Source organism: Somniosus microcephalus, chromosome 11, assembly GCF_052327205.1.
Source record: "Somniosus microcephalus isolate GS21.2 chromosome 11, FLI_Smic_1.0, whole genome shotgun sequence".
NCBI classification, from domain to species: Eukaryota; Metazoa; Chordata; class Chondrichthyes; order Squaliformes; family Somniosidae; genus Somniosus; species Somniosus microcephalus.
In genome coordinates this window covers 56,347,582-56,362,713 of record NC_140997.1, presented here as the reverse complement: position 1 = coordinate 56,362,713, position 15,132 = coordinate 56,347,582, and the positions used below count along the sequence as shown (strand labels likewise).

The 15,132-nt window shown below is 43.6% G+C and overlaps 1 protein-coding gene across 3 annotated transcripts in view; it reads right to left on the bottom strand.

Annotated features, from left to right (window-relative positions):
• Positions 1–15,132, bottom strand: part of wdr90 (WD repeat domain 90) — an 88,930-nt gene that overhangs the window by 59,854 nt on the left and 13,944 nt on the right. For all 3 annotated transcript variants that reach the window (XM_086000738.1, XM_086000737.1, XM_086000736.1), the window contains exons 7-14: positions 13,703–13,826; positions 7,669–7,739; positions 7,062–7,171; positions 4,814–5,047; positions 4,017–4,079; positions 3,341–3,409; positions 1,802–1,912; positions 1,282–1,427 (exon numbers count right to left, since the gene is read on the bottom strand). In XM_086000738.1, coding sequence (XP_085856864.1) covers positions 1,282–1,427; positions 1,802–1,912; positions 3,341–3,409; positions 4,017–4,079; positions 4,814–5,047; positions 7,062–7,171; positions 7,669–7,739; positions 13,703–13,826 — 928 coding nt within the window. The remainder of the gene's footprint in view (positions 1–1,281; positions 1,428–1,801; positions 1,913–3,340; positions 3,410–4,016; positions 4,080–4,813; positions 5,048–7,061; positions 7,172–7,668; positions 7,740–13,702; positions 13,827–15,132) is intronic.

Sequence of the window (15,132 nt, the reverse complement as noted above, 5' to 3'; positions counted from 1 at the left end):
CCTTTATTGCAATGGGGTTGGAGTATAAGAGTAAGGAAGTCTTAATACAATTGTACAGGGCTATGGTGAGACCACACCTGGAGTTCTGTGCACAGTTTTGGTCTCCTTATCAGAGAAAGGACATACATGCCTTAGAGGCAGTGCAACGAAGGTTCACTAGATTGATCCCTGCGATGAGGGGGTTGTCCTGTGAGGAGAAATTGAGTAGATTGGGCCTATACTCTCTGGAGTTTAGATGAGAGGTGATCTCATTGAAACATAGAGGATTCTTAGGGGGAAGTGACAGGTAGATGCTGAGAGATTGTTTCTCCTGGTTGGAGAGTCTAGAACTAGGGGACATAGTCTCAGGATAAGGGGTAGACCATTTAAGACTTAGAGGAGGAGGAATTTCTTCACTCTTTGGAATTCTCTACCCCAAAGGGCTGTGGATGTGGAGTTGTTGAGTATATTCAAGACTGAGATAGATTGATTTTTGGACTCAAGGGGAATCAAGGAATATGGGGATCGGGCAGGAAAGTGGAATTGAGGTCGAAGATCAGCCATGATCTTATTGAATGGCGGAGCAGGCTCAAAAGGGCCGTACAGCCTACCCCTGCTCCTATTTCTTATGTTCTTGTGTATTAATAGGGAAATGGGTTTAGAGTAGGTAGCTCCACTGTGGAGCTGGCAGCAGCACAGGTCTGATTATAGCGATTCTTCATCTTATTCTGTGCTGAAATTCCTATCATGCTGCAACTAAGATATCTGTAGTTATTATTGACTCTAACTTGTACCTCGTTTAAAAATATATATATATAAAAAACATATACACACTTTACAATTGTTGGTTGGAGGCACACCGAGAAACATTTTGTCCAGAACACCTCCCAGCGTAACATCAGGAATGGAAATAGTGGGATGTAAATGATTTAAAATACAACAAAAGGGATAACTAAAAAAGTGTACAAATACCTTCCTTCATACTATTTAGGATTATTTGTTAATTCAGTGCATTAAACATCCCTTTATTAAACATACTGGCTACAATGATAATTGAAACTGTATAAATAGGTGAGGGAACTCAACATATTTAGCACAATAAATATTCTTACTAGATCTTTAATGATTAATCTAAGAAAACACTAAAGTTTAGTACACTTAACACATCATATTGTCTATTTGGATTTACGGAGTACAAGGAATTTGAGGAATAATAAAAGTCTCTGATTACTTTGTTCAATGTACTTATAATTAACAAAGCAAGGAGGAACACAAAACAGCAAACCTGCAGTCCAGCCTTACCTGAGGGATGACACTGAATGCACGTGGGTTTTAAACATTGTCAGGCAGCTCCCTTTGTTGAAGTTCCAAATTCTGACCAGACTCATATTCCCAGTCTGTGCTGATGCGAGTAGTGTTGTGTTGCCATTAAAGGACAAAGCAGAAACCTGCCGGAAAACAGACAAAAGAGAAACAGAGGGTTTTGACAAGAAAGCTGAATGTATTTAAATTTATTTGTTATATACAGTATGGCAGTTTGACTGGGTACCACATTGATCTACTGTGTAGTAGGACCTAGATCTGCACCCATGTTGAAGCCATTAGTAAATTGTAAAAAGGAGATGGAGGGGGGATAGGGACAGGAACAATTAAAATCAAGTCTAGCTGCTCACACAAATCAGTCATTGATCGATCAAGTGGCAGATGCTTGGGAGCATGTCGTAACACCCCTGGACAAAGCACAGATCTAAATAACGCACTTCAAAACCTCTCTGAAAACAGCAATGTAGGGGTTATAAAACAACAAATGCATCTACTTTACCTTGTCTGTATGTCCAATGAAAAATCTCTGCTGTCCTGTATCAATTTCCATCACCACAACTATAGCATGACAGGGGTAGGCCACAGCTGATCCAGATTTAGTCCATGCAGCCTAAAAAATTAAAAAACATAAAATATATTTTACAATCGTTACCAAAAGGTTTACTTACACTGCATATGCGGCCAGAAGTGATGTAACTGTGGCTACGTAAGCATGGTCACTTAAATCCAAAATTTATTTTATTTTAAAAAATTTCAAATTATACATTCAGCAAACTTTTGTCATTTGGTAACCAATGCAAGAGACAAATGTACAAGATAATGTGCCACAGTCGCAGGATCAAGAATCTCAGTCAAGCCACTGTCAGATGTCAACAAGCAAAGCCAAGCTTTTCTTGTGGGGAAAAAAAAGGTACACTCCAGACTACATTTACCACTTCTTGGTAGCCAATGATAGAGCAGGGCGTAAAGAATCCTTACAGCAGGTTGCCTGCCTGCCTCGGCACAAGGATAGTCCCTGGTGTAGAAGAACATCAGAAAGGAAAAGGGAGAAAATAATTCCTTTAAACTTAAAATAATCTCCTCAGTCCAATGGTCTCCAATTCAGTGATTTAAGTTAATGTTTCTGGTGTAGCTGGAAAAGTAGTAAGAGTTCTATATTCTGGTAGGGAAGGAAATGTTTTGTCACTAGATTGCACAAATTCAGAGCCAAGAGCTCTCCTCCCCTCCCCTTCTCCAAATTATTTATCATATCCTCCAGAACATGGGAAGATGTGGAGGCATTATAAACATTGAATCAAAGAACTATGCTTTTTTTTAAAACTACCATCATTTATTTCCAGAGACCTAGTTCACAACTTCGGGAGGATACCTATAACTCAGTATCGAAATACTGCAATGTTAGAAGCAGTATTCTTTACAAAAGAAACCAACAGCTGTCCATTTCCTTTGCTTTATCTGACTGTGCCTCTAAATCAAAACTCTGGGTTCCAAAAACTTATACTGAATGCACAGAAGATTTTTCCCATGTCCACTGCATGGAATCACTTGTATTATTTCACTGACACAGTAAACTCATCTCAAAATGGACAATTCCTATTTACTAATAATTGCCACGGTTGGCATTGAAAAAGCATTATTGATCTTTTGCCACCATATCACTAAGTCTGGCTGAAATTACACAGCAATCTAGAAAAAAAACGCACCTGTGCATTTTAAGTTGGTTTTTCTCTGAAGTAGAAGAGAGCTGTTAACACAAAAATTCTGCTTTAATCACTAGCAAAAAAAAAACACTATAAAATGTAGCTTCCCCAATTTAAAATGTCCTATTTTTCATTTTTCTGTAAATCATTAGCCAGCAGCTGCAAGACATTATCTGTGGCAAAAGGCAGCTAGCAACCTCTCCACAACATCTGACTTTTCTTGTGTAGGCAAAAATGAGACCAAGACAAAAAGAAAGAAAAGGAGACAAGGCGGAAAACAAGACAATGAGCCATTATCACCATGTTGCAATACAGCTTTAGGATCAAAGCACACTTACACATTTCACAGTGCACCCTCCATATCCAATAATCTTCTTTAGTTTTAGTATAGGGTCTGGCTGCAGTCCCTGAGAAGAATGGGATTGAATGGAACGTATAGATTTACAATAAAGTTCAAACAGTTCAACATTAAAACATACAGGAGTAATTTAAATAGAAAATTCTCTAGCTTTCACCTCCTGAGTTGCTTCAGAACAAAAATGATCAAATTAGATTATTTCTAACAAGACAATTCAATAAAAAGCCACACCTCATTTACAGTGGGGTCTTGGAGGAGTGGTTCACAAAGGTAAATATTGGTTAATGTGTGATCCCACATGTAACAGGAATAGGCATAATATAGAAGCGAAGGATCAAGGACAGATTCTTAAATAGATCCAAAAATTGTGGAAGTGAGGGAAGCAGTGGCATATTTTGGGGCATGGAGTTTTGCCATTGGAAAATAGTCACGTTAATCAAAGGCAAATTATAAACTTAAGCAGTGAAGAGATATTGCTCATGGTCACAAACAAATTTTAAGAGCTCCCCGACATTATTCATCTTGTTCCTAAGGATATTTCTTAACACAATGCAGTCTGCTTTTCTCATCCCCTGTAAAAGTCTTTAAAATAAAAATATTTCTGACAGACTATCTATCCTGTTGGCTGAAGAAAATGTTCAGATCAAATGACCTACCTTAGGGTCTTTGAACTTTTGACCAGGAAGCCTGGTAGGTGAAGAAACCTTAGTGCATATTGCCTGAAAAACAAAGGCAATGTGGCCTTATATATTATGCAACACAAAACTGGCAGTGGAGGCCTTTATATTCTTAATGAGGCCCAGTGATGCTAAAATTCATGGTGTACTGCATTAGTGCATGGTGTATAAAAAACATGAGGGATGCAGTCCAGCAGCAAAAATGCTGTGTTACAGAATAAAAGAGGTTCACTGTGATTCTCTACACAGAGGATCCAACCTCATTTGAAGAAGTAGCTTTCCCATTCCAAGAGAAGACAAACTGCACCATTGTAGCACATCTTCTGATGGCTAGTCCAGAGCGGCAAATGATAGTGATCGGGAGATGTACAAGAAAGCTCCAGCAATTTAAACTTGCCCATGATGCAGCACATGCCAAGCTCCTGATCACAGCTGTGCTGCTGTAGGATGGTGCTGTGCAGAATCCAAGGGTTTCCCACGGAAAGGGGAAAAATGGAGGGACACATCTCAAGGGGCTCCTTCACAATTCCTAGCAGCCAGCGCCAAAGCATCAGTGGCAATGGAGGAGGAACCAATCTTCCCTTCTTGCCAATGCGTTGACTGTGAAGATGGATAGCACAGAGAAACTGGGTCATATATCTGTGCAGGTGTGTTTGGTTTGCGGTGACCAAAAAATTCACAAATTATGCTCCGGACTTAAAATGAAAATTCACATACTTAATCCAAATGTAATAGTAATAAAAATACAAGCAGTTTTTCTGTGTTTTATGGCTCACCTCCTCTGTATCACTGCTGCACTTGTGGACTGCAGCTCTACCACTTCGACATGCAAAAACATGAATTCCACCATCATCCGCAGGAATCACTTTCATACATTCATCGCTTTTTGCTGTGGCTTCATCCTCCCTTTCTCTGCCATCTTTGTCACAACGGGGTGATACAGTGGTATCCAAGTGTATTTCTGGGATGTTCTTAATGCTCCGAGAGGATCTCCGATGTCTACGAGGTGCCTAGAAGAGGAAACAACTCTTAAGGAATAGAGCAAGTAACAAAAGGGCATCATTGTTTAGTTTATTTGAAGAGCTCTCAATTTCAAGAAATTATTTTTAAGGTTTTGTTTTGTTTTGTTTTTGGAGTACAATTACTTCAGAAGATTTGAGAATGGCATGCTCCCATGAAATCTGCAATTTATAAAAGGTTAATGAATGTCCAGCACAGTCACAAACTAAAACTACTGCAAACACAACTGAAATTAAGGACATTTCAGAAGGCATTCAATGAGGTTCAACAAAGAGACTGTTAAATTATGAGGAGAGAGCACATAAACTAAGCTTCTATTCCCTGGAATATAGCAGGTTAAGGGGGTGATTTGATTGAGGTTTTTAGGATTTTGAAAGGAATGAATAGGGTAGATAGAGAGAATCTTTTTCCGCTGGTGGGGAAGACAAGGAGACATAATCTTGAAATCAGAGCCAAGCCATTCAGGAGGGGGGTTAGGAAACACTTCACACAAATGGGGGTAGAAGTGTGGAACTCTCTCCCACAAAAAGCAGTAGATGTTAGCTCAATTAATAAATTTAATTCGGAGATCAATAGATTTTTGTTAGCCAAGGGTATTAAGGGATATGGAGCCACAGTGGGTAGATGGAGTTTGGATACAGATCAGCCATGATCTAATTGAATGGCGGAACAGGCGAAAGGCCTACTCCTGTTCCTAAAACCTGAAATGATGTAGATTCCCCAGAGTACTAAACATTATATGCTTACAACAGGAAACACTTCTAGGTTTATTTCATTTTTGCTATTTTTTAGGCATATCAGATAACATTTGTTAAAATAGAGCAGAGAGGAATTTATCCAATGTCATTCCCGTTTAAAATAAAATGGATTAACCACCACATTAAAATAGCACAGAAATTTAAGTGATCAACTCGCGCACTAAAAGTACTGCAGAAGAAATGAAACCTACTGGTGTTGGTGTATAGTTCTCCAATTCTATATCTGCCCGACACAGTTTAAAATGTATGCGCAAATGTTCAATAATAATTCAAAATCTTTGTTTGCTGTACAACGTACTCTTATGCCTTTTAATTCCGAGAATGGCCAGCTGCAACTGAAAATCCCTGATTCATCCCAGGGGGTGGAGTGAATTTACAAATCTTGCATGCTTGTTGACTTATCAGTTTTATGCTGATGTCCACTACATTATCCAGGCTAGTACTTCAGTGAGGGAGTGCTGCATTGTTGGAGGTTGTATCTTTTGGATAAGACATTAAACCGAAGCAGTCTGCCTGTTCAGGTGGGTGTAAAAGATATTATGGCACTATTCGAAGAGCAACCAGTTTTCCCAGTGCCCTGGTTAACATTCCTCCCTCGACAAAACAGCACCAAAAACAGATACATTTCAGTTGTTGAGATATCTTGCTGGGCATAAATTGACCAGCATGTTTGTCGACAGTAGGCATCAGCCTTGGCTCAGTGGTAACACTCATCCAAGTCAAGAGGTTGTGGGTTCAAGCCACACTCGGGACTTGAGCACATCACTCCAGTGCAGTAGAGGGAGTGCTGCACTGTCAGAGATGTCATCTTTCGGTTAAGACGTTAAACCGAGATCCTGTCTGCACTTTCAGTTGGACATAAAAACTCCCATGGCATTTTTTGAAAAAGAGCAGGGGAGTTCCCCCTTTGTTCTGGCCAACATTTATCCCTCAAACAACATCACTAAAACTGCTTAATTGTTCATGTATCTCACTGCTGTTAATTGGCTGCCGCATTTCTAAACATTAAAACAATAACTACATTTCCAAAGGTCGTCATTGGCTGTGAAGCGCTTTGGGATGTCCTGAAGTCGCGAAATGCGCTATATAAATGCAAGTTGTTTCTTTGTTACATAACAATAGTGACTGTACTTCAAAAGTAATCCACTGAAAGTGCTAGGCATCCAGACATCCTGAGGACAAGATAATGCACTGAATAAAATCAAGCATTGGATCAGTAGTGTGCCAATTTTTGACAGGTACTCACTGTTTCTGGGCTGGTAATTTGTTGGATGAGGGAAACTCGGTCTTGGACTGCCTTACTGACACTCACTGTGTGCGGATTCACTCTAATTGGAGTGCAATGTTTTGGATGACCTAGATAAGGCAAGATAAAAACAAGGCATCATTGATGAAATTGTAGCAGAAAAAGAGATGCTGACTTTTGATGCTGTTTTTGAAGGGAAAATTATTAAATATTTTTGACTGGGACAAAGGCAGCAAAGGATTGGTTGTGTGTGCAGAGGTGGGTTGGTTTTTATAAATGCATCATTTGAGACTGGTTTGTAGGATCAGAGGCATCAGTGTGAAATGACAAGTTTATTAATGATTCTTGGAGCTCAGAATTAAAAATCTACCAATTATGGACAGCATTCGTAAATGTATAATGAAGCAACCCATGGCAGCCTACAACAGGATCTGCAAGAATCAACCTTCAGTCCTTTGCATTGCCACAAGTTGTATACAGGCCGTGAGCTGGCAATGCTCCATCTTTGAAATTATGTTGACAGTAAAAAAACTAAAAATCTAATGCACAATAAATACTGTTCAAGTCCTTCACACTTTTTTCATTTCAAGTTAACTGCATTTCTAACCTGTTTGATGTGGGCTGGAATGTCCCTTTTGAATGGAGTCGAATGGCATCTTAACTCCATCTGAAGGAAACCTGAAGACAAGCATACAAATCAGATTAAATCTCGATGCAGCAACACAAAGGTAGGTGTAATGGAGCTAAACAAGATGCAATCAGTTTTATTTTGCATAGATGCATTTAAGGGGAAGCTAGATAAGTACATGAGGGAGAAAGGAATAGAAGGATATGCTGATGGGCTTAGATGAAGTCGGGTGGGAGGAGGCTCGTATGGAGCATAAACACTGGTTGGGTCAAATGGTCTGTTATACTTTGTAATTTGTACTAGTAAAATAGACAGTAGATTTTGTAGGCGACTGAAGGATTCCCATTTGGAAAACTCAGCTATGAATCCCAGCTTTGACAGTTATTCAAAGCCAGCTACAGGTGCACTTGCTGGTCCCTTTTAAAAAATGTAATCCAATAAAAAGTGATTTAAAAAAAAAATGGTTGAATTCTTGACTAAACAGCAAATAACAGACCCTTCCTGTAAAGTGCAGACAAACTGAGGACAGTAGCAATGGAAGGAACCCTCTTACATCTACGCGCTTGAAATTGACTTCATTCTCTTCAGTATCTCCGTTCACTGTTTAAATATGGTAGTGAAAACAATCCGTATACTTTAACAGGCATTTGCCTGACAAGGTCTGTTAGTCCTAGTAGTACAGTGCAAGAATTTCAACAGAAAGTTTCAGCCTTAAGATACAGTACAAATATTTCCCTCAAACACCCCAGTGGTGCTGTATGATGAAATGCAGTAGTAGAGTGGGAGGAAGTAGGTGCAACAAAGCCCACGCTTATAAAGCAATATAAGATAGCAATAGAACTCCTAAGCTTATAATTACAAAAGGACATATTAAAAAAACAGTAATTATAATAGATTCAGAACGATATTTACAGGGGCGGCATTGATTTCCAAGGGGGGGGGGGGGGGGGAGGAGGAGTTCTGGTCGGGAAACCTCGAGTTGTAATTCCACTGCCTGCAGGTTTCTTTTTAAGGTCACCCCCCACTCCAGAATCCAGCCTGATTGATAAGCTTGGCTCCTTGTCAGGCAGGGAACGCTCCAGAAGAGGCTGCAGCCCAGGAGCAGGTAGGTTTCCTGCTCCTCGGGATAGAGACTGCGGGGGAGAGAGAGGGTACAGTGCGGATTGGAGGGTTGGGGGAGGGGGGAAGAGAGAGGGTCGGAGAGAATTCAGGACAGGTTGGCGATCGCGCACGGGGGCTGGGGTCAGTGGATCTGATCGCGCAAGGTGGAAGAGGGGTCCGATTGATTGCACGAGGTTGGGGGCGGGGGAAAGCAGTTTAACTTGGAGGGGCGGACAGCACTCCTGCTCCTCCTGGCCCACACGCAGTGCTAGAAAATCACTTGCCTCTTCCACACAGCAGTCTTCACCTCCCTTTAGCTGCCGGGTTTCCGAGGCCCGGGAAACCCGGCCGGCTAGCGTTAAAGCAAAATAAAATCGGAGGCAAGCAGCCTCATTAAAATATTTAAATGAGCAACCCGTCTCCTTGGAGCAGGTTGGTTGCCCTCCCCACCTCCATTAAAACTTGAAGTGGGCAGGGTTGAGGCGGATTGGGTTTGGGATTTTTTAGATTTTAACATCCCACCCGACCCAAACCCACCTGCTTTTGGGGGTTAAAATTACCTCCATTATTTCTCTATAAGTGTCATCTTTCAAATTACACATTAAATGGAAACCCCTGCTCAGATAGACATAAGAGATCCCATGGCTTTATTCAAAGAAATGCCGGGGAGTTTTACCAGTGTCCTGGCTAACATTTATCCCTCAACCAACAGCACCAAAAACAAATGAACTGGTCATTTATCTCATTGCTGTATGGGACCTTGCAAATTGACTGCCGCATTTGCTTACAAAGCAACAGTGACTGCACTTGAAAAGTATTTCATTAGCTGCAAAGCACCTTGGGACATCCTGAGGACATGAAAGGGGCTAGACTAGTTCTTTTGTCACAAACTCCTTACTTTTGCAACCAATTTCATTCCCTTCCTCCGTCAATGTCTCAGATTAAACTGTCCACAACCTTAGCGACCTATTCTACTGAGCTGAGCTTCCGACCCGATATCCTCTCCGTCATGAAGTCTGTCGATTTCCACCTCCGTAACATCACCCACCTCCGTCCATGTCAGCCAACTACTGCTGAAACCCTCATCCATGCCTTTGTCACCTCCAGACTCCACTATTCCAGTGTTCTCCTGGTCGGCCTCCCATCTTGCATGCTTTGTAAACCACAGCTCATCCAAAACTCTGCTACCATATCCTGTCCAGCACCAAGTCCCACTCATCCATCACTGCTGTCCTTGCTGACCAACACTGGCTCCTGGTCCTCAACAACTACAATTTAAAATTCTCAAACTTGTATTTAAATAACTTCACGGGCCTTACCCTTTTCTATATCTCTGTACACCACCTTCAGCCCTCCAAAATTCTCTGTTCCTCCGACTCTGACCTTATGCTATTCACCCTCCCACTGTGCTTTTAGCCACTTGTGCCACAACCTCTGCAATTCCCTCCGTAAAGGCCTCTCCCCCTTTCTCCATAGAAACATAGAAGATAGGAGCAGGAGTAGGCCATTCGGCCCCTTGAGCCTGCTCCGCCATTCAATGCGATCATGGCTGATCATCCAAATTCAGTACCCGGTGCCTGCTTTCTCCCCATACCCCTTGATCCCTTTAGCCTTAAGAAATATATTCAACTCCTTCTTGAATATATTTAATGTATTGGCCTCTACTGCCTTCTGTGGTAGAGAATTCCACAGGTTCACCACTCTCTGGGTGAAGAAATTCCTCCTCATTTCTGTCCTAAATGGCCTACCCCTTATCCTTAGACTGTGACCCCTGGTTCTGGACTCCCCGACCATCGGGAACATCCTTCCAGCATCTAGTCTGTCCAGTCCTGTCAGAATTTTATAAGTTTCAATGAGATCCCCTCATTCTTCTAAACTCCAGCGAGTACAAGCCCAATCGACCCAATCTCTCCTCATACGTCATTCCTGCCATCCCAGGTATCAGCCTGGTGAATCTTCGCTGAACTCCCTCCATGGCAAGAATGTCCTTCCTCAGATAAGGTGACCAAAACTGCACACAATACTCAAGGTGTGGTCTCACCAAGGCCCTGTACAACTGCAGCAAGACATCCTTGTTCCTGTACTCAAACCCTCTCGCTACGAAGGCCAACATGCCATTTGCCGCCTTAACCGCCTGCTGCACCTGCATGCTTACCTTCAGCGACTGGTGCACAAGGACACCCAGGTCTCGTTGCACTTCCTCTTCTCCCAATCTATTGCCATTCAGATAATAATCTGTCTTCCTGTTTTTGCCACCAAAATGGATAACCTTGCATTTATCCACGTTATATTGCATCTGCCATTCTTTTGCCCAATCACCCAACCTGTCCAAATCATCCTGGAGTTTCTCGGCATCCTCCTCACAGCACACGCGCCCACCCAGCTTTGTGTCGTCTGCAAATTTGGAGATATTACATCTAGTTCCCTTGTCTAGATCATTAATATATATTGTGAATAGCTGGGGCCCAAGGACAGATCCCTGCGGTACCCCACTAGTCACTGCCTGCCACTCGGAAAAAGACTCCTCTAATACCCTTCTTAAAGCTAATTTCTTTGACCAAGCCCCTCCTAATAACTCCTTCTTTAGTTCAACGGCCATTTCTGTCTGAATATGCCTCTGCGAAGCACGTTGGGACATTTTTCTACATTAAAGGCTCTTTATAGATGCAAGTTGCTGTTTTCATGGTGTGGATGCAATTTCAGCATGTGGAACTTCAGGGCCATATTCTAAGCTGACAAATCCTTGCAATGTTGAGGGAGTGCTCCATTGTCAGATGCTCCATCTTTTGGATAAAACATTAAACCAACACACCCACCCACCCTGCTCAGATGGTCATAAAAGGTCACATGACACTATTTGAAGGTAACCAAAAAGCAGATTTTCTGGTCATTCATTCATTGTTTGTGGGAGCTTGCTGTAAACAAATTAGTGACATGTTTGCCTACGTAACATGACTGTACTTCAGAGATAATGGGCCCGATTTTGTGGATTGTGTGGGAAATGGTCGGATTCCCCCGAATGTGGGGTGCTGACACATAAAAAAAATGGGTCAGCCAGCTGCACACAATTTTCCCTCAAGTGGCCAATTAATTTCCAGCGTGTGGGCAGCCTTGCTAATTGTCCATTTCCAGTCAGGAAGCCCCACAGTATGATGTCATCATTCATGGTGCTTTCAAGGTCCACAGCAAGCATTGCTTCCTCTGTTGGCTTCCAAACGAACCATACAGGATGGCAGAGGAGCCTGCAGCAGCTGTGGCCAGTGCCAGACCCCGAGCTGCCTCCAAATTCGACGAGGCTTCACTGCAGGCATTATTGGATGGGGTTAGGGCCCACAGGGAGGTCCTCTTCCCTAGGTCAGGCAGGAAGAGGCCTCCCACTGAGACCAAGGCTGCATGGATGCAGGTGTCAGCAGATGTCAACTCGAATGCGCATGTCACCTTGGCATCACATCTCTAACTCCTTCCTCTACTCCCCCACAGGACCATCCAAAGCCCCCGTCCCCACTGTGGAGGAGGAAGAGGCTGTGCAGCCAGACTCCTCAGAGGAAGCTCCAACCTCTGAGGGTGCAGCGTCAGCAGAAGTAAGCGCACCCAGCACCAGCGCAGACACTCCCACTTCGGGGGGACCTGCGGGACATAAAGTAGTGTTGTCACCTGGTGTTTCATAGCTCACAAGTGAGCCTCAGCAGATTCTGGAGACAGGGACAGCAGTGGAGAGTCCTCATCGGAGGGCGCAGGACTCTGCCAGCTCAGCTCAACTGCATGTCGACCCTCTGCCTCTGGGTCCATCCGCAAGAGAAGAGGTGATGGATCTCCATGCACAGATGCAGGAGTCTCTGGCAGGTTTTGTCTCCAGGGTCGCTGCGAGTGTGGAGCGAATGGAGGAGTCCATAGCGACCATGAGCAGAGCCTTTGTGGAGTCATTGGCGCATGAACGCATCACCATGGAAAGGTTGGCAACCTCCATGGAGAAGATAACTCGCAAGGGTATGGAAAACATGGTGAGTGCTCATAAGAGAATGACATCTCTTGAGGAGCATTGGCCATCTATTGAAGAGAGAAACCAGACCTTCATGGAAGTCCTTCTGAGTGGGACTGCCAATGCAGATACGGGTCCCCTTGGCCCCCTAAAACGCAGCAAGGTGCTCTCAAACCACTTCCAAGCGCTGGCCCCTTCTGTCCTGTGCAGCTTCAGGTGAGTGAGCAGCAGCCTGGTGCTCATCCTGCTGTTCCTGGTTCTGCTGCTGCCGCCTCTGCTGCTGGAGATCCTCAATGGCAAGAAGGGAAGGAAAAAATGGCGTCCCATGCTTCTGGTAGATGCCTCCGCTGAGGAAGCGCTGAGTGAGGGTGCCGAGCGGTGCTTCCCAGGAGATCACACTGGAGAAGTGTGTGAGGCTCCAACCTTCCACAGCTGTGCCTAAGCCTCGAAGAAGTAGCTCCAAGCCTGCAACAAGGTCCTTCAACATACAAATGCTGTCCCTTTAAATCGCAGCTTTCCCGAATGACCTGCAGCTGACAGCAAGCAAGCTTCACGCCAGGTTTCATCAGCGGGGTTCCCCGCAGGCGTGTTTAGCGTGGGGAACCCCTGAAAATCGCATGGGCACCCTAAAATGGCATTAAACATGCCAATAATTGGTGATCAGGGTCCCGATGACCAGTCCCGCCCGCGGCGGGCGGGACTGAGTCGGGTCACGGAGAAACGGCGGTCCGAAAGTCGGACGGGGCGGGGGGCGGGACCCCCTATTTCGGCGATTTTCAGCCCCCGCCTGCATGAAAACCCGCCCGACGGCTGGCAGAAAATCGGGGCCAATCAATTGATTATAAAGCACGTTAGGATGTCCCAAGGCTTCGATAACGTGCTAAACAAATTTAACCAGCGGCATATTCTCTCTTGATGCACAGTGATGCTGACCTGATATAATCGTAAATATCATGCCAGTTTTCTCCTTTGGGCACAAGGAAAGCCATTTCTCGTGGCATTGGGGAAACATCATGCAGCACCAGTCCTGCCCGCTTGGCCTTAAAGACGGTCACACCTGAAAAATGCAGATAAAGAATCATACATAGAGATGGCACACTGACACAGTCCAGGGTTGCTCTGGCAGTCTACACATATACTACAGGCCTTTTATTTCAGAAACTGTAAAACTAGGACCCAGATTTCAGTACATCAACCAACCACATCAGTGATATCTAATCTGTTCAACCTCCTCTCTCCAATAAACAGTGTTTAGTATCTGAAGTAAGAAAAGCAAAGGACAAAGAAAGAAAGAGTACATAATCTAAGTTAGTATGCAGAATGCACAAAATTAAAGCTAAACTAGCAATAAGGTGCCATAGTGGATGAGGTGTGTAATCTGGAGATATCAGCACTAAAATCTAAAATATTCTCACATCACTTGAATGAACACAGCATCTTTGGAATCATTCTAGGTGGTGAGACACACAAGTCACGTTTTTGCACTAGTTGTGCAAAACAACAACAACTTGCATTTATATACCACCTTTAACACAGTAAAAGTCAGAGTTTCAGATGGGATACCCAGAAGTCCACAGTGTGCGACTTTTTTCTTTGACAGGATCCCTGCCAGGTGTAGCGTGTCCAATTCTGGGCACCACACTTTAGGAAGGATGTGAAGGCCTTAGAGAGGGTGCAAAAAAGATTTACGAGAATGATTCCAGGGATGAGGGACTTCAGCTACGTGGATAGACTGGAGAAGCTAGGGTTGTTCTCCTTAGAGCAGAGAAGGTTCAGAGGAGATTTGTTAGAGGTATTCAAAATCATGAGGGGTCTGGACAGAGTAGATAGAGAGAAACTGTTATCATTGGCGGAAGGGTCGAGAACCAGAGGACACAGATTCAAGGTGATTGGTAAAAGAACCAAAGGCGACATGGGGAAAAACTTTTTTTTAACACAGCAAGTGGTTAGGATCTGGAATGCACTGCCTGAAAGGGTGGTGGAGACAGACTTAATCGTGGCTTTCAAAAGGGAATTGGATAAAAACCTGAAGGAAAAAAATTTGCAGGGCTACAGGGAAAGGGCAGGGAAATGGGACTAGCTGAAGTGCTCTTGCAGAGAGCCAGCATGGGCTCGACGGGCCAAATGGCCCCTTCTGTGCTGTAACCATTCTATGATTCTAGATGGCAGAGAGGTAAAGCTAGGTGTCGTGTCATCAGCAAATACACAGTTGACCGTATTCTTAAGAGAAATTCGCCCAAGGTCAGGAAAAGAAAGGGGCTCAAGGGCAGAGTCTTGGGGCATGCCAGAGGTAATCATGCAGAAACTGGAGGAGAATCCACTGCAGGTGATGTGCTGGCTATTTCAAAACCGTAAGGGAGCAA